Raw genomic sequence first — 21,210 nt, 5'->3', positions numbered from 1 at the left:
CAAGACCTTACCAAAGCCACACAGGTAGGAAACAGAGTAAACCTAGGCCCCCGACCCCAGCTCAGGGTCCCTTCATCCTCCCCTGGGCACCTCCCCATCTGCAGACCCATCAGGCCCTCAGATTACACACCTGGGGTTAGTACTCTAAGGCCAAAAAACCCAAAATCTGAGCCTGCCAATATTGCAGTGAAGTATAGCAACTGATGCACAAAGCGCTTTGGATAACTTTTTATTGTTTAAAAATCATAATCGAAGCTTCAAAAAACATACAAGCCAAGACATCCCAGTTCTAGTCCCCTACTCCCAAGAGGAGTACACAGAACTATCCTTCCCCTCCTGCTCCCACACCACTGGCCAGGACCCTGCCCGGGGAGGTCACCTGCCCACCCTCCTGCCCGCTGTACGGTAAGTCACCGGCTGGGGAGGAGCCCTGGGGGAGGTCAGGGTGGCTGGCTCCCAGCACCCCCACCCCCTGCATGAGTGCAGCCTATGAGCTGTGTGTGGGAAAACGGGGACAGTGCTCTGGGCAGGGGACCCCCAAGGGGGAAAAAGCCTGTCCCCATTTCCCCTACCCCTCCCCAGCCCCCCAGCTCAAGGGAAGCTGTCATCATCATCTTCTGCCATCTCCTTGGCAAACTCCAAGTCCTGCTGTTCTCGCTCACGCCGTTCCTGGGGAGAGAGGCAAGTGAGGCCAAAGCTTCAGAGCAACTCCCAGCCCTTCCAGACACTTCCCCGCCTCCCCTTCTGTGTGGAAGTTTGACCCTTCAGTCTCACCCAGAAAGCAGAGAGCTTACCTCTGCAGACTCCAAGTCCTTGTTGTATGATTTGGGAGGAAACCTCATGGCCTGGCACACAGCAAATAGAGGAGATAAGGGAGGGAAGGAAGCAGGTGAGGCAGTCACGCAACGTGTACTCCCTGCATCCCTCTGTGAGCTAGACACCGGGCAGGAGACAGCGGCCCTCTGGTTACTCTAGTGGGGGCTAGGTGTCACCGGGCAGCAAACAGCGGCCCTCTCCAGTTACTCTAGTGGGGGGCTAGGCATCAAAGGAATTATTACAGTGCCCTGTGGGAAATGCTGAAAAAAGAGGAATAAATGACCAACTCTCTCGATTGGGCAGGGAGGAGGAAAAGGAGGAACACAGTGGATGTGGGAATGGGGAGAGGCCTTCCCAGTGGAGGATTCCATGTGGGAGGGGCCTGGCCTGCACTCAGTGGGGCTGGCTGCTGGGTGGTGGGGCAGGAGCGGGAGGGGAGGCAAGACCTAAGGGACCAGGTTACAAAGGGCCTTGCATGTCACATGGAGTAGGGCTTAGCCGGATTTTAAGCAAGGCAGCAATATCCTAGTTTCCTGGGAGGAGACCAGAAAAAAACATGGTAACCAAATAGTAACAGCACCAAACTCAGTGCTTAACTGAGGACGAGGGCTCACCCTTTTGTGGAGCTAGATACCAGCGCCATCTTTTTTACAATTTAAACTTCGCTAAGAGCCTCAATACAGGGACTTCTTTTAATCTTACCAACCCTGTGAAGCAAGCAAGACAGGTAACACCTCCCTACCAGCTTCGGAGACGGAGAAACAGAGCTCTGAGAAGTTAAATGACTCAAATTTGGAACCAAATATAGAACCCAACCCTCTGAATACCTGCCTGGTCCTCCCTGGTGACCACATCATCCCTTAAACGCAATAGGAGAAGGAACTGGCTATGGAACTATGGCCAAGTCCCCTTCCCATTCTGGGCCCCCTGTGCCGCAGCTAAGTGATTTCACAGAGACTGGATGAAACCTGGGCCACAAATAAAGCCAGTCTTCTCTGAGGAATCCATGAGTGTGGAGGGAGGGGTGTGCTGCTGCCAGGTGTGACTCTGCAGCCACAGGCTTCTCACCTTGACAGACATGTTGTGGATATCTAGGCAGAAGGAGATGCGCTGGTGGAAGGCCAGCTGGGGCTCTCGGGTGGAATAGATGTCAATCATCTCCTTGGATTGGACATAGCCCTTCTCGTGGTTGATGCTGGCCTCAATGACACCATCCCGGATGGCCTGCAGGCCCCCAAAGAAGAAAGTTCACCAGCATGCCCATCTTCTTCTTCTTTTTTTTTGAGATGGAGTCTCGCTCTGTCACCCAGGCTGGAGTGCAGTGGCCAGATCTCAGCTCACTGCAAGCTCCGCCTCCCGGGTTCACGCCATTCTCCTGCCTCAGCCTCCCGAGTAGCTGGGACTACAGGCGCCGCCACCTCGCCCGGCTAGTTTTTTGTATTTTTAGTAGAGATGGGGGTTTCACCGTGTTAGCCAGGATGGTCTCGATCTCCTGACCTCGTGATCCGCCCGTCTCGGCCTCCCAAAGTGCTGGGATTACAGGCTTGAGCCACCGTGCCCGGCCCTTTTTTTTTTTTTTTTTTTGAGATGGAGTCTTGCTCTGTTACTCAGGCAAGAGAGTACAGTGGTGCGATCTCGGCTCACTGCAGCCTTTACTTCCCGGGTTCAAGCGATTCTCCTGCCTCAGCCTCCCGAGTAGCCAGGATTACAGGCACCCGCCACCAGGCCTGGCTAAGTTTTGTATTTTTAGTGGAGATGGGGTTTTGCCAAATTGGCCAGGTTTGTCTCGAACTCCTGACCTCAGGTGATCCACCCTCCTCGGCCTCACAAAGTGCTGGGATTACAGGCATGAGCCACCGCACCTGGCCCAGCATGCCCATCTTCTAAACCAGAGAAAACCTTGTTCCTTCCCATTCCTCTGCCCTCCTTATATTCTCACACTCACAAGCACTATCATAAACTCAACATGTGCACACACCTACACTCACACACTCACATGTGCATCCATTCTCTCTCTGGCAACTTCTTGGCTTCACTGCAAACAACGGGCCCTCCCTGAAATGACTACGCCATTGCTTTACCTACTCCCCTCCTTGGCCAAACTCCTCCTACTCCTGCCTCCTGAGATTGGCAGGAAAGTGACAACCTGGTCACTGTGGTTCCTGAACCAGCCCCACCTTGGCAACAATGAACTCTGCATCTTCAGGGCTATCCAACTGCAGCTTCTGGGCGATGTCGGCCAAGGAGATTCGGGAATAGGAGAGGCTGATCATGCGTACACCTGGGAGAGGAAGGAGCAATGGGGTGGGCAGGGCGGGCACAGACCCTTCACTTGCCCAAGGATACCCACTAGGTTTGCCCCGGCCTGGCTTCTGCTCCTCCAACAGCCCCTCAGATCCTGATCCACACCTGTCTTAATCACGTTGTGCCGCAGCCGGATGATTAGGGTGTAGGTCCCATCTGCTTGAAACTTCTCCCCAAACTGATCCAAGACCTGGTTGAACTTGGCTAGGTTTCCTGTCCTGACGGCTGCAGGGAGAACAGGAGTAGACTGGATGATGCAAATGGGCACAGGCACGTAAGAGGCCCCAGTGAAGGGGGCCTAGCGGGCTCTGGGGTGGGGGAGCCAGCCTTACCTTGAGTCAGAAGGAAATAGGGCATGAGTGAGCGCTTGAGGGAGGGCTGGCGGAACTGCAGCCGGTCAGGGATCTCCCCCAGCAACAGCTCCACCACGATGAGAAGCTTGTGCACCTGGACAGAGTGACAGGGCAACACAGTGGGCAGGGAGCCCCATGGGCGGAAGAAGAAAATGAAATGTGGCCTGAATTCTGCCAGATGTAGTGGGAAACAGGGAAAGGGATCATTGTTTAGGCCCAGAGAGAGGAGGAAGCCCTGAAAACCTGTGCTGGGCATGGAATCCAAGCTCTGCCTTTGGAGCCGGGTGCTGGGAATGTGGCCTTTGGTCACATTTGGTTGCAGAGCCCTCAGCTGCATTTCACCTGGCCACCCTGCGCACAGTCTGCTCTGAAATGACAGTGCTCTAAAGTGAGGCCAGAAGGGCGGGTGCTGTGGTTCAGCAGCAGCGAGGGACCAGGGCTCGCAGGCCTGGAGAATAGAACATGCGTCAGCCAGAGATGCTCACTAGAGAGGCAGACTGTTACTGGAGGAGAGGAGGTTATCAGTGGGTAGAATTCGTTATCTGGGTAGAGGCAGAAGTGCAGGAAGGGGCCTGGCTTCTGTGAATGAGCAGAGTATCCAGACATAGAAGGGTGGCTGGAAACCCGGGCCTGTCTTCCTCTACAGGACTGTGAGGTGTTTCTGAGTGGTGCATTTCAGTGGAGTATTTCAGCACCACGCAAGAGAACTACAGTGGAGGGAATGATGCCCCCCATCTCAGGAATTCACCAGGCGCAGAACACAAAGCAGCTAAATCGTGGGGCAGCAAGTTTCATGGGGAGGCAGGGGTTACAACGGGAGTGTGTGATCACACCACCCACAGCCAGGCCGACCCTTCACCCTCCACAGGCACCACGAGGCTGCCCTGTCCCTTGGAGTAACCCATGCGTGAGGGGAAATCCCTGGAAATGGTAATTTATGAAGTGCCTTAAGGAGTCTGACAAAGCAGAAAAAGGAGGAGGGTCAAGGGTACAGATTGAAAAAGAGGCAGAAACGTGTGGGTGCCTGGGGAGCTGTTAGGAAAGAGACAGTTGAGACCACGGTCTGGGGACTATGCCATTGCCATTTTGCATGCCAGGCTGAGCAGTTTGAAGTCTGCATGTAGAGCACTTGGTGTCTAGTCTCTATTCACTAGCTAGGAAACACTGAGCAACTGGGTCCGTGGTTCCTCATCTCTAAAACTACCAAATAACAATATCAACACCTAGCGTGTCTACCTCACAAGACTGTTATGATGCCTTCCAGCAGTGGGGAGCAATGGAAGCTTCCCAGGCCAGAGAACGACAGAGCTGGGGCTCTGCTTAGTAAGGCAAGTGAGTGTAAGCTGGGCTGGTGGAGAAGAAGATGACCAGGTAGAAGTGTCTGGAAACGTTAGTGGCTCGAACCATGGCGCTGGCAATATCAAGGAATAGGCAAACACAGAAGACGTGCAGATAATTTAACAGACGACCCAGTGACGGGAAGGACGGTGGGGGAGAGTCAGAGATGATCGCCAAGGCCCTGATCTCCATTGGGAAAGCAGGAGGAAGGAATGGTAAGGGGGCCAACAGGGGTCTCTTTGGGACATGTTGTAGAGAGAGACATGGGGGGTGGGAGGGGGAGCTGGATCTGTAGGGCTGATGCTCGTGAGAGGGGTCAGAGTTAGTGTTATGGGCTAAACTGTGTCCCCCTCAAGTTCATGTTATGGACCTAAATCCCAGTACCTCAGAACGGGACTGTATTTGGACACAGGGCCTTTAAAGAGGTAATTATGGTAAAACGAGGTCATATGGGTGGACCCTAATCCTACATGACTATTGTCCTTCTAAGACAAGAGCAGGACACAGACACACACAGAGGGAAGACCATGTGAAAGCACCAGGAGACAGCCATCGACAAGCAGATGAGGGAGTCCCTCAGAAGAAACCAATCGTGTCACACTTTGCTCTTGGACTTAGAGCCTCCAGAATTGTGATGAAATCAATTTTGGTTGTTTAAGCCGCCAAGTCTGTGGAAGCCTGCAGTGGCAGTCCCAGTAGAGTAATGGAGTTAGTAATGTACAGGCTGAAGAGCATCATGCAGGCGAGAGCTGAAGCTGGGAAAGCAAACAAGGTCACTCAAGGAGAGAATGAGGGTTTTACTATCGACAGAGAAGCTCTCAGAGTGCTCTGCTGAGGCCCAGGTGGTGAGAAGGAGCAGACAGAACACTGGAGGGAAGGGGCTGGCCAGTGCACTGTTGGGGAGGGAGCCGGGGGAGACACGAATGGCCGCTTGAGAGGGGAAGCAGCAGGGGTGGGGGTTTTCCTCCAGGAGACTGAAGCAAACAGGTGATGGGCCAAGTCTGGAAGAGAGAGGAAGGAGTGCGATGGAAAACACAGGTAGCGAAGCTGGCATTAAGTAAAGACAAGGAGGGTGAAAATGGGTGGAGAGAGACATTCAAGTTTACAGGAGACAAGGCAGCTGCAGGAACGAATGCTAGCTGGCCTCCAGCCCTGAACAGGATGAGCCAGCACCGCACTCCTCAGAGCGCTCTGTGCACCAGCAGCGCTGGCATCACCCAGGGCCCGTGAGGAACGCAGACTCTCCAAATTGGAATCTACAGCTTCATCAGACCCCCAGTGGATTCTGTAAGCTGGGTGGTGACAGGGGTGTGTGAGGGCAGAGGGCTGGTTGCAGGCCTTCTCCCAAACATGCCTTCACTTCCGCCCTCTCTCTCCCTGCACTCCCTCACCAACAGTGCCCTAGCCCAAGGCCTCTCTTCCAGCTCTCTCTACGCCTTCTTGCCACTGAGAAAATTTAAATGCCTGAAAGCCTCTCTCATGGTACATGACACATTCTATATATGTTAATTACTTGTATTTTTAGTGATTTTCAAAAGAAACTTTAGTGTCTCTCACATTGTAAGCAATCTAACATTTTGCTGACGCGACCGGTGTGTCTGAAAAGCCTTCACTTTTTGTGAAAATCCTTCCCATCTCTGAAAGACCAGTTCAATTTTAATGTTTATTTTTGAGAGAGTCTTGCTCTGTTGCCCAGGCTGCAGTGCAGTGGCGCGATCATGGCTCACTGCAGCCTCGACCTCCTGGGCCCAAGTGATCCTTGCACTTCAGCCTCCCAAGTGGCTGGGACTACAGGTGCATGCCATCATGCCCAGCTAGGTCTTTTATTTTTGCAGAGGCGGTATCTCCATATGCTGCTCAGGTTGGTCTCAAGCAATCCTCTTGCCACAGCCTCCCAAAGTGCTATGATTACAGGTGTGAGCCTGTACCTAGCCAACTTTTTCTTTAAGATCCTTTCTCTTTCATTATTTGATCAAAAACAAATCTGACTTTCTTTGAACTTCTGAACAGAAATAAAATGAATCTCCTACTACATTGACTTAATCAACGTACCTGTCTCCTGTTCCCTGTCAAGGCACTATGGAAGTGGATGTTGTGTGAAGGTAGGAGCAGAGGTTTAAATTTGGGAAGACTAGGTCTACATCCTGGCTACTGGGCTCTGTAACTTCACACACACCCTCAAGCTTTCTGAGTCAACATTCTTTATCTCTTTGAAATACTCTAATGAGAAGAAATACCTGGCCTGGAGCGGTGGCTCACGCCTGTAATCCCACCCCTGGCCAACATGGTGAAACCCCATCTCTACTAAAAATACAAAAAATTAGCTGGGTTGGCCGGGCACGGTGGCTCACACCTGTAATCCCAGCACTTTGGGAGGCTGAGGCGGGCGGATCACGAGGTCAGGAGATCGAAACCATCCTGGCTAACACGGTGAAACCCTGTCTCTACCAAAAATACAAAAAATTAGCCGGGAGTGGTGGCGGACACCTGCAGTCCCAGCTACTTGGGAGGCTGAGGCAGGAGAATGGCATGAACCCAGGAGGCAGAGCTTACAGTGAGCCAAGATTGTGCCACTGCACTCTAGCCTGGGCGACAGAGTGAGACTCGTCTCAAAAAAAAAAAAAAAAAAAAAAAATTAAAAAATTAGCTGGGCGTGGTGGCAGGCGCCTGTAATCCCAATTACTCGGGAGGCTGAGGCAGGAGAATCCCTTAAACCCCAAAGACAGGGGGTGCAGTGAGCCGAGATGGTACCACTGCACTCCAGCCTGGGAGACAGAGCAAGATTCCATTTCAAAAAAAAGAATAATAAAAAAAAAAATTAGTTGGGTGTGGTGGCGGGCACCTGCCCAGCTACTCAGGAAGCTGAGGCAGGAGAATCGCTTGAACTCGGGAGGCAGAGGTTGCAGTGAGACAAGATCATACCATTGCACTCCAGCTTGGGTGACAGAGGGAGACTCTGTCTCAAAAAAAAAAAAAAAAAAAAATGAAAGATAGAAAAGAAAGACAGACCACTTATTATCCTCCCTTCCTATCCCATACAGTGCCTAATACCAGGGTTGATGCTTAAATACTTGCTGACTGACAGTTCTTAAGTGGCCAAGTTTTATGTTTACTTGAGCCACTCAGCCTTATGGAGATTTTCTGGATTCCTCTGCCAGAGACAATACAGTTTCCAAATGTGAACATGAAGGACCAGATAAGAACCTGGGGTTTATATCAACACAATCTAGGTCCATGCCTGGAATGGCTGTCAGGCATGCTGGGGAATCAGGAATATTCTACACCTATCTGCCAAGGAGAACACTCTGAACATCCACTGCCAGAGGTGCAGGTAGTGTCTGCTTTGTGACACCCACAATAGATGTGAAGCAACCTTTTGCAGACACGGCGGCTCGCACCTGCAATCCCAGCACTTAGGGAGGCAGAGGCAGAAGGATTGCTTGAGCCCAGAAGTTCTCACCTGAGCAACAGTGAGACCCCCGTCTCCACACACACACACACACACCAAAAAAAAAAAAAAAAAAAAGAAAAAAGTTTGAGGTTCTTCTGGATAGGAAGGTTAAGGATGCCTTTTCTAGCCCCTAGCATAGGGAAGAGAACTGAAGTGGTAGGGAATGAGTAAGAGGCAAAGGCCAGGCATGGTGGCTTACACTTGTGATTCCAGCACTTTGGGAAGCTGAGGTGGGAGGACTTCTTGAGCCCAGGAGTTCAAGACCAGCCTGGGTAAGATAGTGAGACACCATCTTAATAAAAAAAAGAAAAAAAAAGAGGCAAAGGGATGATGGTGTCTGTGGCTCACCGTCTGTTTGAAGCCGACAGCTGTGTGCTGAGGGGCTTTGCGAAGGGCATTGGTCATTGTTCTCCGGGCCTCTGAGTACTCCAGCTGGATGGCTTTGATTCGCCCTGGGAGTGGAGGAGAGGAGAGTTGGTCAACAGAGTGGGGTCATCCAACCCCCCGGACAAGCCAGAGGGCCAAATGGGCCTCTTATGCACCACCCCTTGGAAAATTTGCACCAGGCAGGCCTGAGACACCTCTGATTTGTGGGTTGGGCCCCTCTGCTCACCTGTATAGTAGAGGTACCGGGCCCACTCATTGTTGTTGGCCTGCTCTGGGAACACGGACTTGGACACCAGTTTCTCAGCCTGGTCGTACAAGCTGTAGTGTAGGTAATTCCGCAGCAGGAGGTTCAGCAGGGTGGCCTGCCCATCTGCGTCATGCCGAAGCGTAGCTGTCCGGAGCCGAGCATGCAAGAAGCTTCAAGAAAGAAAGAAGAAAGATATCAAAGGCTTCAAATCACAACTCTCTGAACTGCCTTTGACTCTTCACTCTTTCTCAATTCCTTAAAAAAGTTATACAAATCGCTTTTCTGGTTATTTGCTGAGTACTGAACTATCGAGTACCTAAGGTGTAGAGTACTATTCTAGCTGCGCAAAAAGCACAAAACCCTCCCCTTACGGAATGCAGCCCAGTGCGGGAGGCAATGGTCATGAGGAAGAAGCACAGTGTGCAGTGTGGCAGAAGATGGGAGGCCTGTGAGGCCAGGGTAACTGCAATGGGGAATATAGGAGGTGAGAAAGATGAGTTGACCTTTTCAATAGCTTGGCCAAGGCAGGACTCACTGAGAAGGGATCAGTTAAGGGAAGGCTTGAAGGAGGTGGAGAGATGAGTATTCTGGAGAGAGGGGCAGCCAGTGCAAAGGCTCTGAAGAAGACTGTGCCGGGCACATCAGAGGAAAGGCAGGCCAGTGGGGCTGAGGAACAGGAGGGGGTGAAGTCTGGGAGGTCAAAATGGAGCAGATTATGTCAGGCCTTATGAGGTAGTGTGAGGACTTTGCCTTTCCTTTAGATGGGAAGCCACTGCAGGTTTTGAGCAAAGAAGTAAAATATTTTCTAGCCTGTCCCTCCACCCCTAACCCACCCTCAGTCCTACCTTGATGTGGGGTGAAGGGAAGAACCTGGGGACAGTTATTTATAGTCCAGCAGTGACCCACTTCATCTAGCATCAGTCTGTCTCCCACATCCCTCACATGGCACAAGGCATGGGAACCACTGCCCCTCTTTCCTGCTTACATCTACTGGTTCATCGCCCTCTGCAGGTCCACAGTTGTGTGCTTGTGACTGACCAAGTCTCTGACCCCGAGGGCCCCAAGTGAGATCCTTGGCTGTCTGTACCTGCGCACCACATCCAGCTTGTCCAGGAACTCATAGACCCGGGCGTGATAATAGTAACACTTTGCGGCCACAAGGTCTAAGGCCCGGCGGTTCTGAGTACTGATCTTCTGCATCAGGTCGTCAGAGATCTTCTGTGCCTGGGGAGGAAGCCAAAAGACAATTAAGTGGCAGTTCCTCAAAAGGATAAACATGGAGTTGTCATTTGAGCCAGCAATTCCTATCCTAGGTATGCAGCCAAGAGAACTGGAAACTTATGTTCACATAAAAGCATGAACACAAATGTTCACAGAAGCATTATTCATAACCAAAAAGCAGAAACGACCCAAGTGCCCATCAGCTGATGAACAGATAAACAAAATGTGGCATATCCACGAGGGAATATTACTCAGCCTTAAAAAGGAATGAAGTACTGACACACACTACAACATGGGTCAACCTTGAAAACATGATGTGAAGTGAAAAAAGGCAGAAACCTAGGGCACGTGGTGTATAATTCCATTTACATGAAATGTCCAGAGTAAGTAAATCCTCAATAGAGACAGGGCAGATTAATAGCTGCCAGGGGCTGGGTAAGGGGAAAATGAAAAGTGACCACTAATACGTATAGTGTTTCTTTTTGGGGTGATGAAAATGTTCTGGAATTAGGGGTGGATATACAACTTTGGGACTATACTAAAACCCACTAAATTGTAGTACACTTTATTTATTTGTTTGTCTGTTTGACAGAGTCTCGCTCTATCACCAGGCTGGAGTACAGTGGCGCAATCTTGGCTCACCACAACCTCCGGCTCCTGGTTCAAGTGATTCCCCTGCCTCTCAGCCTTCTTAGTAGCTGGTGGCTGCAGGCACATGCCACCATGCCTGTCTAATTTTTTGTATTTTTAGTAAGGACGGCATTTCACCATGTTGGTCAGGATGGTCTTGATTGACCTCGTGATCCACCCGCCTTGGCCTCCCAAAGTGCTGGGATTACAGGTAAGCGCCACCACATCCGGCCTGTAGTACACTTTAAAGGGGTGAAGTATATCTCAAAAACAAACAGCCAAGTACAGTGGCGCGTGCCTTAATCCCAGCTACATGAGGCTGAGGAGGGAGGATTACCTGAGCCCAGGAGTTCAAGACCAGCATGGTTAACATAGCAAGACCCCATCCAATAAAAACAGAACAGTGGGCTAGGCGCAGTGGCTCACGCCTGCAACCCTAGCACTTCGGGAGGTGGAGGACAGGAAATCACTTGAGCCCAGGGGTTGGAGACCAGCTTGGCAAGAATGTAAAATCCTGTCTCTACAAAAAAATACAAAATTTAGCTGGGCGTGGTGGCGCATGCCTGTAATCCCAGCTACTCAATAGGCTGAGGTGGGAGGATCACTTAAGCTGGGGAGGTCAAAGCTGCAGTGAACTGTGATCACACCACTGCATTCCAGCATGGGCAACAAAGCGAGACCCTGTCTCAAAAAAAACCCCCAACCAACCAACCAACCACGAACCAAAAACAGTGTGGGAAGGAAAGGAAACAAACCAGGGAATTAAGGAGTGGGACTTATTTCCTCAGTGTGCTCCTGTGACAGTGGCTATAATGAACAAAGAAGTTGGCCGTAGCTGGGGGAGTGGTGGAAGTGCAGTATGCAAAATGGAGCTATTAGTCCATAGTAACAGCTACCATTTATGAAAATATCATGAAAGCTTACTATGTGCAGATCATTGTGCTAAGTATTTCTAAACAAATAATTTTATGTAATGCTAACCATCTTGTAAGGCAGGAACTATTATCCCCATTTTACATACAGCTGGGAGAAATTAATTTGCCTAGGGTACAGCAGGGATTGGAACCCAGGTCTTTCTGTCTCCAAATGCCCCTAATTTCCCCCAAAGAATGTACTACGCTGGTATCCCCCACAGACCGGTACAGCATGACCAGTGTGAGCCCTGTCCCACAGTGCCCAGAGCAGGAGTGGGTTCTCCTGGGATGTGGGATCAAACGCATACCACTATGGGGAAAGAGTGTGGGGGACAGTTCTTAAGAATCAGTGATTATTTCCATTTTGTCACCAGGGACGATCTCCCCGCCAAACCCCTTGCATCACTTGGGGCTTATGAATCACTCTCACTGCATTCTGGATACCTCTTTGTAGCGCTTGCTGTTCATCATGAAGATGACCATGAGAAGTTGGAGATAGGCTTCCACTTCAGGCAGGAGGGGTGCCGATGCAGCTTTTCCCGTGCGGGGACGGAACTGTAAATCAGCCTCTGTGTCCATGGGCTAGGAGAGGACAGAAGTTACCATGGAAAAGCTCAGTCAGATCAAGTAACCAAGAATTTATTGAGCATCCACTATGTATTTCAATATATTTATTGAGTGTCTACCATGTGCCAAGATTTTTTTAGGTGCTAGGGATAAAAAAATAAAGATGACAGTCTTTCCCAAAGAAATCAAGGAGGAGTTGGGTGTGGTGGCTCACGCCAGTAGTGCCAGCTACCTGGGAGGCTGAGGCAGAAGAATGCTTGAGGCCAGGAGTTTGAGACCAGTCTGGGCAACACAGCGAGACCCCATCTCTCAAAAAACAAAAAAGAACTAGCCAGGCATAGTGGCAGGCACCTGTATTCCCAGCTACTCAGGAGGCTGAGAGAGGAGGATCGCCTGATCCCAGGACTTTGAGGGTGCACTGGGCCATAATTGTGCCACTGTGCTTTAGCCTGGGTGACAGAGCAAGACCCTATCTCAAAAAAACAAAGAAAACAAGTCAAGGAGGCTGGCAATAGAATATTAATAAGCACAATAAAGTGTTACAGGAGAATAATAAACTTCTTTACAGAACATTATGGGGACATAAAGGATGATGTAAGGAACCTTCAAAGAAGCTATAACCGGCCAGGCGCGGTGGCTCAAGCCCGTAATCCCAGCACTTTGGGAGGCCGAGACGGGCAGATCACGAGGTCAGGAGATCGAGACCACCCTGGCTAACACGGTGAAACCCCATCTCTAATAAAAATACAAAAAATTAGCCAGGCGTGATGGCAGGCACCTGTAGTCCCAGCTACTTGGGAGGCTGAGGTAGGAGAATGGCGTAAACCCGGGAGGCGGAGCTTGCAGTGAGCTGAGATCCGGCCACTGCACTCCAGCCTGGGAGACAGAGCGAGACTCCATCTCAAAAAAAAAAAAAAAAAAAAAAAGAAGAAGAAGAAGCTACAACCTAAGTGGACACATGAAACCACCATACCTGGAAGCACTGCACTGCAAATACTACTGGACAGGGCTTAATGAAATAATTCTAGAGATGAGATCAGAATAATGAGACCAAAAAATTGTTTCTTGTGGAAACAAAGAAAATTTGGGGAAAGTCAACATATACACAAAACTTATTTTCAGATTTCGTCACTGACACTGGAAAAAATAAAGTGTTAACAGTCACCCACCAAAATAATCATGTTTCATGAGTTTAGAGATGTGAAGGTCAGAAAACATCCAAGGTGGAGTTGGGGGAACACTACATTTTTCCCCTCTCCCAGACAATAAACTCTTCACTGCCCTATCTCCAGGGATGTTATGAGTTTCCCCATCCACGGAGCTGACTGAGTATACAGGATTTTAAGGAAATGCAAGTCCTGGAAGGTCAGTGGAATTGGAGAAGGCTGAGATCTGGACCATGCCATGAATAACGAGGGAGAGTTTACAGTTACAGAGGATAAGGAGAGGTCTCTCCTGGCACAGAGGCCAACATCACCACCAAACTGACTTCGTCTGCATTCACTATGTGCCAGGCACTGTTCTAGGAGCTTTACACTCCCCTCTCCCCAATTCGTTCATCACATTTAACAAATGAAGAAAATGAGGCACAGCAAGATGAAGTCACTTGCCCAAGTCCCATAGGTACTAACTGTCAGAGTTTGGATTCAAATTCAACTCTACCTCTAAAACCTGTGCTTTTTTTTTTTGAGGTAGGGAGTCACTCTGTCACCCTGGCTGGAGTGCGATAGTGCGATCTTGGTTCATTACAACCTTCACTTCCTGGATTCAAGCGATTCTCCTGCCTCAGCCTCCCAAAGTGCTGGGATGACAGGCGTTAGCCACCATGCCCGCCTCAGCCTCCCAAAGTGCTGGGATGACAGGTGTGAGCCACCGTGCCTGCCTCAGACTCCCAAAGCGCTGGGATGACAGGCGTGAGCCACGATGCCTGGCCCTGACACCTGTGTTCCTCCTAACCACTGTTCTCTGCCTCCTCCATAGTGAAGCTTCAGAGGAAAGAGGTAGCAGCACCTTCTCTCTCCTAGAACAACAGACAGGTCACCCAACGCAACCTCAACTGGAGTAGGGGGTACAGGTTGCAGGGTAGTGGGAAATGAGGTTGGCTGGGAAGGTCCTGATCCCCTGACTCGGAAGAATGACACTACAGGGCAGTGGACGGTTCCCTTGTCACTGTGCAGATGAGTATTAAAATGGGCTGCTTTGGCTTCTCTCCTCATGCTACCACAAGGTAATAAGATGGGACTTTAGGATGGAAAACGCTATTCCTGGGGGTCTGAGACCAGGCCTGCACCCTTTAAGGTGGCCTGACTCACTCACCTCTTCCAGGAAGGGGAGCAAGAAGTCTCGAGTGGCATTATTTGAAGTAAAGAAGCCCTGCACAGCCTTATACAGAACATAGTGGTTGAGGCGGCGTGATGTGGAAGGCAGCATCCGCAGGGCCCGCAGCACGAATCTCGGTTCCTTGCCTGAAACCGCTTTCTCCAGCTGTTTCACGTGCTCCTTGATGTCTGAAGAGGAGCAGAGAAGAAAATGATGTCACTTCCACTCCTAGTCCCCCACCACTCCAGGCAAGGAGTTCTAAGGAGCCTCTCACGGAGGGGCAAAATGCGACCAATCACCTTTTCTGCCCTAATGGGGTACACAATATTTACAGATTCCACACATTGATTTTAAGACATAACCAACTGGCAAGAAAAAAAATACAGTGGGGGTGCAGGATGGGGTAGAGGATGACAGAGGAAGAAAAGAAAAACCAATTAACTAAAGAAACCTGGAGATTTATCAGATCTTAATGGAAAAGACTTTCTAAATGTAAACAATGGGAGAAATCACATACGCACAAAAGATTAATGAGCTTGATTTCATTTAAAAAACCCTTTTAGAGAACTGTGTATACAAAAGAAAAATATTTTCAACAAATGTGATCAAAGATTCATATTTTTATTCTATAAAGAGCTTGCATAAATGGTTAAGAGATATAATGGTATAACGATTATATTGCCACAATTTCAAAACAAAAATGGAGATGAACTAACATACAAAGAGGAAAAATGGCTAACAGACAAAAATTATATTTCATTAGTATTTGAGCAATTGCAAATGGAAACATTTTTAAACTACCAAATTAGTAACATTAAAAAAATTCTAGGCGGGGCACGGTGGCTCATGCCTGTAATCCCAGCACTTTGGAAGGCTGAGGAAGGCAGATCATAAGGGTAGCAGTTCAAGACCAGCCTGGCCAACAAGGTGAATCCCGTCTCTACTAAAAATAAAAAGATTAGCCGGGCATGGTGGTGGGCACCTGTAATCCCATCTACTTGGGAAGCTGAGGCAGGAGAATCGTTTGAACCTGGGAGGCAGAGGTGGCAGTGAGCTGAGATCGCGCCATTGCACTCCAGCCTGGACAACAGAGTAAGACTCTGTCTCAAAAAAAATAAAAATAAAAATAAATTATAGAGTACAGTGAAAACTACATTTCTCCTGGTATAATGTAAATCAGCACAGTTTTTCTGGATGATAACTATCAAAAACCTTTAAAATGTTCAGCCTTTTTAACTCAGGTATATAGGTTCTGGTGGGAATCTGTACTGAAGAAATAATTATAAAAGTAGATTTTTTAAAGTTGGGCACAAAGATGATTGCTTCAAAGTTATTTATGATAGCAAGAAACTAGAAACAGTTTAAATGCAAAGCAGTAAGGGAATGCAATCAATGAGTAGTTTCTTAGTCACTTCTGTATAGTTAGTGCTTAGCTAACTATATATATCTGGGCCACACTAAGATATAATAATAACAGCTGATATTTATGTGCTAGGCACAGTTTTAAGCATTTTAATGTTCACAATAACCCAATAAAGTATTGTACTATTACTCGTATTTATATAGATGAGGGAATTAATTCCAGAACTTGTACTACTCTTAACCACTATATTGGGTATTCAATGTTTCTGGAATAAATTGCTGATTATGTTTACGAATGTAAATGAAAGCACATAAAATTCAAAATTTATATTTAGTTATGCCTTGATACAAACTGTATACATAACTTGCTCTCAATTATAGGAGAGTAGCTCAAAAATTCATAAGAAAAAATGTTAACCATGTTTTCTTCCCCCTGCTTTTAACTTCTTATACATTCCAAAATCTCCGCAATGAATATGAATTACTTTACAACAAGAAAATGAAGTGCCTGTAATAAACACCCCCAGTAGGCAATGCTGAGTGGCACCTTTAACATTGGCTGTCACTACTTTAGGTAAAAGGATCTCTATCAGATATTGATCCTGTTGCTCAACTTTACTGTAAGAGCTGTAGTCCACAGCATCACATCCTCAAAAGCACCACTTAAGAGGATAACTTTCCTTATCTCTATGTTTTTGAGCTAGTTTCTCACACATTTTAGTGAAAAGAAAACCTAGTAAGTAGTCTGGTCCCACTTGATCCAGAACCACGAAAATGGCACCAGGATCACAGTGGGAAGCTCTCACTTTACCCACTTCAAATGGAGACAGGATGCTCTAAGTGCTAAAAGTAAAACATGAACTTGGAGAAACAAGAGGACTACAGATACTCGAAACAGGAACCTCGGAGAAAAGAAATAGGAGACACTGGTGTACAGCAGTTTAGGCCAAAGGTGAGTATTACAAAACCAAACAAAGATGACACCCGAAAAGTTTTAAGTGTGTATGTACTTAGACCCTTTAGAAACAGAGGGGCAGTAGGGACCTGAAGGGAGAAGGAGACAGTAAAGTGACTGTTGGGACATTTCAGTTAGAGAAATAGGAAACAAGATACTAGGTCGAAATGGTTCATTCGGGGGAGTGTGCTAAAGGCAGCTAGGACAACAAAAATCTGCTGCACAGTTTTAAAAATCAGGAGTCGATATTCTAGGTCATCCCGGCCCTGTTTACACACGTAGACATGAACACTGGTTTCTAGTGGGATCAATCAGTCATATATTGGAGGCGCTAAAATCAGTCGGGTGGGATATAAATGGACTAGGTCAGAGGGGAGGGCTTAGGAAGGGGAGGACTTAGAAGGAGGAGTCCCCAGGCCCAGTGGAACCTAGATATAGATGCAACCCCAGATATGGGGACGGAGGGGATGGGAGGGGAGTGGTTCCCAGCCTGGAGAGAAGGTTCAGTCATTGGGCATGGAGTCGGAAGTGTCAGGGCAGCGGGGGCAGGTATCTGGGGGTAATCCCAAGGAACTGAGGGTTGTGGAGGCTGCTCTGGCTTCCCAGCGAGAAGCCGAATCACAGGGGTCGCTGTCACCCGTGATCGCGGCACGTTCCCGGCTTGGGCTCCCGTACCCTCCAAGGTGACAGTGTCCAGCTCTCGCTGGGAGTGCTCAGCTGCTGCCGCCGCCGTCTTGCCGTCTGCCTCCCCCGTTGACCCGCCACCCGTCGCCGCCTCTTCTTTCATCTCCACATCCTGGGGGGCCGGGGGCAGTGGGGGTTCTTGTTCTCCTCCGCCGGGCGGCGGTTTTGCCTTGTCCGCGCCGCGGCGCCGCGCCGAGCCCTCCTGCTTCATGGCACCCGGGGTCACGGCCTAGTCCGGGGACCGAGGCCGGGGCCTCGCGTGAACCCTAGCACCGAGGACCAGGAGCCGAGCCGGGCCTACACACCAGTGCGGGCTACCGTCGGGCCGCACGATGACGGAGCAGCTGCAAACCCCTTCCCGGCGCTGGGCCTTCTGGGAAAGACCAGGCACGGCAGGCCGATGGCCGAGTCAACAAAGGGGAAATAAATCAACAGCCGAGGTGCAGGATGAAGGAGGAGCTTCGAGGAAGGAGCGGGGAGGAGCCTGTATGGGTTCCTGGTGCTTTCTTTCTAGCGCTTAAGTGTAATGCTTTTATGTTCCTCTCAAGTGCATTTCTGTGGGCGTCCACGAGAGGTCTCAGGCTCCAATCTGCGTTACAAAGGACTTTAAGAGCATCTCAACCAGCGTGGAGTGAGTACAGTCCATCCGAGCGCGGGGCGAGATGACATCACGAGTTGCCGGGCGGGTTTTGCGCCCAAGTTCGCTCCATTTTCCCCGATGTGGGGGTCTCCTTCCAGATCCGCGGGGCTTGGGCTCAACGGCTGCTGGGCGCATCCGGCAGGAGGGAAGGAAAGAAGGCTGCGAAGGAGGGACGTGAAGCTAGGGCTGTTGGGCTTAAAATAAACCGAACTGGAGAGTAGGAAGAATCCTATGGGATCCGGACTTCCTTGATTAGATTTTAGTGCTGCAGATAAGGCATACAATTCTCTGCAGGGTGAGCGTGCATTTGCGTAGAATCACTCCAGTTTAACAAAATATAGGGGTCCACCCTATGTACGGCCCAGGGCTAGCAAATAGGGGAGTGAAAAACAGCTCAAGAATGTAGTATACGGGAGAGTCAGATGGTTAGATAACCAGACACAGTGCTCTGGGCTGCGGTGGATTGGGAGTGTTGAGGAAAGAGGGTGGGAGCCACTACTGGCAGACGCTTTAGGGAGCCCATTGAGAGGGGTTTTATACATCCAGACAGGCATTGTGAAATGGGGCACAGAATAATAGTGTGCCTAAGGAGAGAATGATGGTTTACCTAGTGGTGTGCCTAAGTGGAAGCAAATTGGACAAGAAACCCTACCCACCTATTTTTCGAAGGACTCCCCCACTGGTTCTGCAGGGAAGGTGAAACAAGGTGAAGGATATAGCTCCCAATTTCTGAGAACACAAAACAAAAACTCTCTCCCTACCTTGAAACTTTTCTCTCTCCCATAAGTGGAAGTCCTGAGTTTTAGACCTTTCACGGACCCTGCAAGAAAATCTAGCCCTGTTGTAAGGACCTAGAAGGCAGGAAATATATTTTGACCTCCTCCTCCTTTACATGTATAAAGGGTATCCTACATATCTTTTGCATCCTCTTTCGTAGGCTTGCAGGATGTTCCTTGCATTAAACAGCCACTTGCTAACTGGAAAGATATGTGCTCTAGTTTTACAGAACAGGCCTTGACCAGTTCCTCCTCAACTGTCCTCTCACCCTCCAGGGCTGGGGGATGGATAACAGGATTTTTGAATCATCATTGGAATAAACTCATTAGAACCTCTTCATAACACCGTATCTGCAACTGAAGGTGGGCGAGAATGGTAAGGAAGAAAACATGAGTTATGTTCATCCTTAACAAAGGAGTTACTCTTCTGGATAGTTAGGGTGTTAGCTCATCTCTCTACTAAGTTTACATCACAAGGAGAAAACAACCAAGTCAGCAGATGACAACCCAGTATATCCATGAGCAATAGAGTGAGGCTTTGGAAGGTGCTCAGGATCAGGGAGGATGGCGGCATAACACAAAGCTTCTGGCAGTTGGTCATAAATTCTTCGTGGTTGAGGGAACCAGTCTGGGCATCGGGCGACTAAGACGCTGGGGGAGAGTCTGACTCCAGGGAGTAAAATCCTTAGAGAAATTCTTCCACTCATAAAACTTTTTTTTTTTAAACGGAATCTCATTCTGTTGCCCAGGCTAGGGAGTGCAGTGGTGTGATCTTGGCTCACTGCAACCTCCCCTTCTGGGGTTCAAGCGATTCTCCTGCCTCCTTCTCCCAAGTAGCTGGGACTACAGGTGTGAGCCACCATGTCCAGCTAATTTTAAAATGTATTTTTATTTTTATTTTTAGTAGAGACAGGGCTTCACCATGTTGGTTAGGCTGGTTTTGAACTCCTGACTTCAGATGATCCTCCTGCCTCGGCCTTGCAAAGTGCTGGGATTGCAGCCATGCGCTGCACGCATAGAACTACTTTTTTAAAAATTATTTTTAATTTTTGAGACAGGATCTCGGTCTGTCACCCAAGCTGGAGTGCCGTGGTGCTATCTTGGCTAACTGCAGCCTCAGCCTCCCAGGCTCAAGTGATCCTTCTACCTCAGCCTCCTGAGTAGCTGGGACCACAGACACATGCCACCATACCTGGCTAATTTTTTTGTGTATTTTGTAGAGATGGGGTTTCACCATGTTGCCCAGGCTGGTCTTGAACTCCTGGATTCAAGCGATCTGCCTGCATTAGCCTCCCAAAGTGCTGGGATTACAGGCGTGAGCTACTATGTCTGGTCCTAAGACTGCTTTAAAAGAGGTTGGTGAAAGATGTTTAAACCCAGCTTTTAGGCAGAGGAGGAGAATATAAACCCAGCAGTTTGATGAGATTTTAATATCCATATTAGTAGTAGGTCCATATGCCAAGCCTACCCACACTACTTCCTCCTATAAGAACCCTAAATTTCAGGGCAGAACAGAGAAAGGTGAAACAATATGACAATTTAGTTTTTAAAGTTTTGGGTTAGTCTTATTCTTGGCTCCCCCACTTTTTTTTAAAGGCCCATCTGCATTTTCTGTTCAATAAATTTGAAATTTGTTTTATTTTTGTTTCGGGCGTCTACTACACATCTCTAGGTCTTTCCCTCAACCCAGAGCTAGGGGACCCCCAAATGTTCTTCTTTGAAGACAAACTGCTTTGATATCTTCTCACTTGAGAATCTAGACTCCATTAAAGAAAACTAATTGAACAGAAAAAAAAAAAGAATCTAGATTCCACATTCTGTACGCTCTGAGCATTTTCCAGCTTGCCTGAGGACAGTACAGCATCATATTCATGTACATATGATCTGTATGCAGTATGATAATAATTTCTTTTTCTGGCACAAATTAAGAATTTCTGTATGATAAATTCTTCAAAGAAAAACACCAAAAGACATATCATCCTAAGATTGACATAATATTTTCCATTAATTCCAGTAAAGCTTGTTTTTTGGGGAAGTATAAGTAGGAGGGATTAGGGTAGGAAATTAATTAATTTTTTTTTCTTTTTTTTTTCAGTTTTGCTGAAGTGACTCATAGTTTTAAAAGTCTGAGTGCTAAAAACAAAAACAAAAACAAAAGAAATTAAAAAAAAAAAGTCTGAGTGCTTCTACTACTAGAACATTTAAGCATAGGCCGGGCACAGTGGCTTATGCCTGTAATCCCAGCA

General features: G+C 48.6%; 1 protein-coding gene across 1 annotated transcript; it reads right to left on the bottom strand.

Annotated features, from left to right (window-relative positions):
- Positions 1 to 215: 215 nt before the first annotated feature.
- Positions 216 to 18,090, bottom strand: PSMD3 (proteasome 26S subunit, non-ATPase 3). Its single transcript, XM_010375516.2, has 12 exons — positions 17,540 to 18,090; positions 14,545 to 14,735; positions 12,106 to 12,243; positions 9,984 to 10,120; positions 8,876 to 9,066; positions 8,611 to 8,714; positions 3,453 to 3,567; positions 3,226 to 3,345; positions 2,994 to 3,097; positions 1,885 to 2,040; positions 795 to 845; positions 216 to 669 (listed from the first exon to the last, which is right to left on the bottom strand). Exons 1-12 carry the CDS (start codon positions 17,757 to 17,759, stop codon positions 592 to 594), a joined length of 1,605 nt encoding a protein of 534 aa, XP_010373818.1. The 5' UTR covers positions 17,760 to 18,090; the 3' UTR covers positions 216 to 591.
- Positions 18,091 to 21,210: the final 3,120 nt, after the last annotated feature.

Source organism: Rhinopithecus roxellana, chromosome 19, assembly GCF_007565055.1.
Source record: "Rhinopithecus roxellana isolate Shanxi Qingling chromosome 19, ASM756505v1, whole genome shotgun sequence".
NCBI classification, from domain to species: domain Eukaryota; kingdom Metazoa; phylum Chordata; class Mammalia; order Primates; family Cercopithecidae; genus Rhinopithecus; species Rhinopithecus roxellana.
This window is presented reverse-complemented; position numbering and strand designations above follow the sequence as displayed.

Bases quoted from the DNA above. Each gene is read 5' to 3' on its own strand.
- PSMD3 (XM_010375516.2), bottom strand. From the start codon at position 17,759: ATGAAGCAGGAGGGCTCGGCGCGGCGCCGCGGCGCGGACAAGGCAAAA. The intron at 10,121-12,105 runs GTATCCAGAATG...CTTCCTCCCCAG, and splicing joins ACAGCAAGCGCTACAAAGAG to GCACAGAAGATCTCTGACGA. The intron at 3,568-8,610 runs GTGAGCCACAGA...CACTCTGTCCAG, and splicing joins CTGTCGGCTTCAAACAGACG to GTGCACAAGCTTCTCATCGT.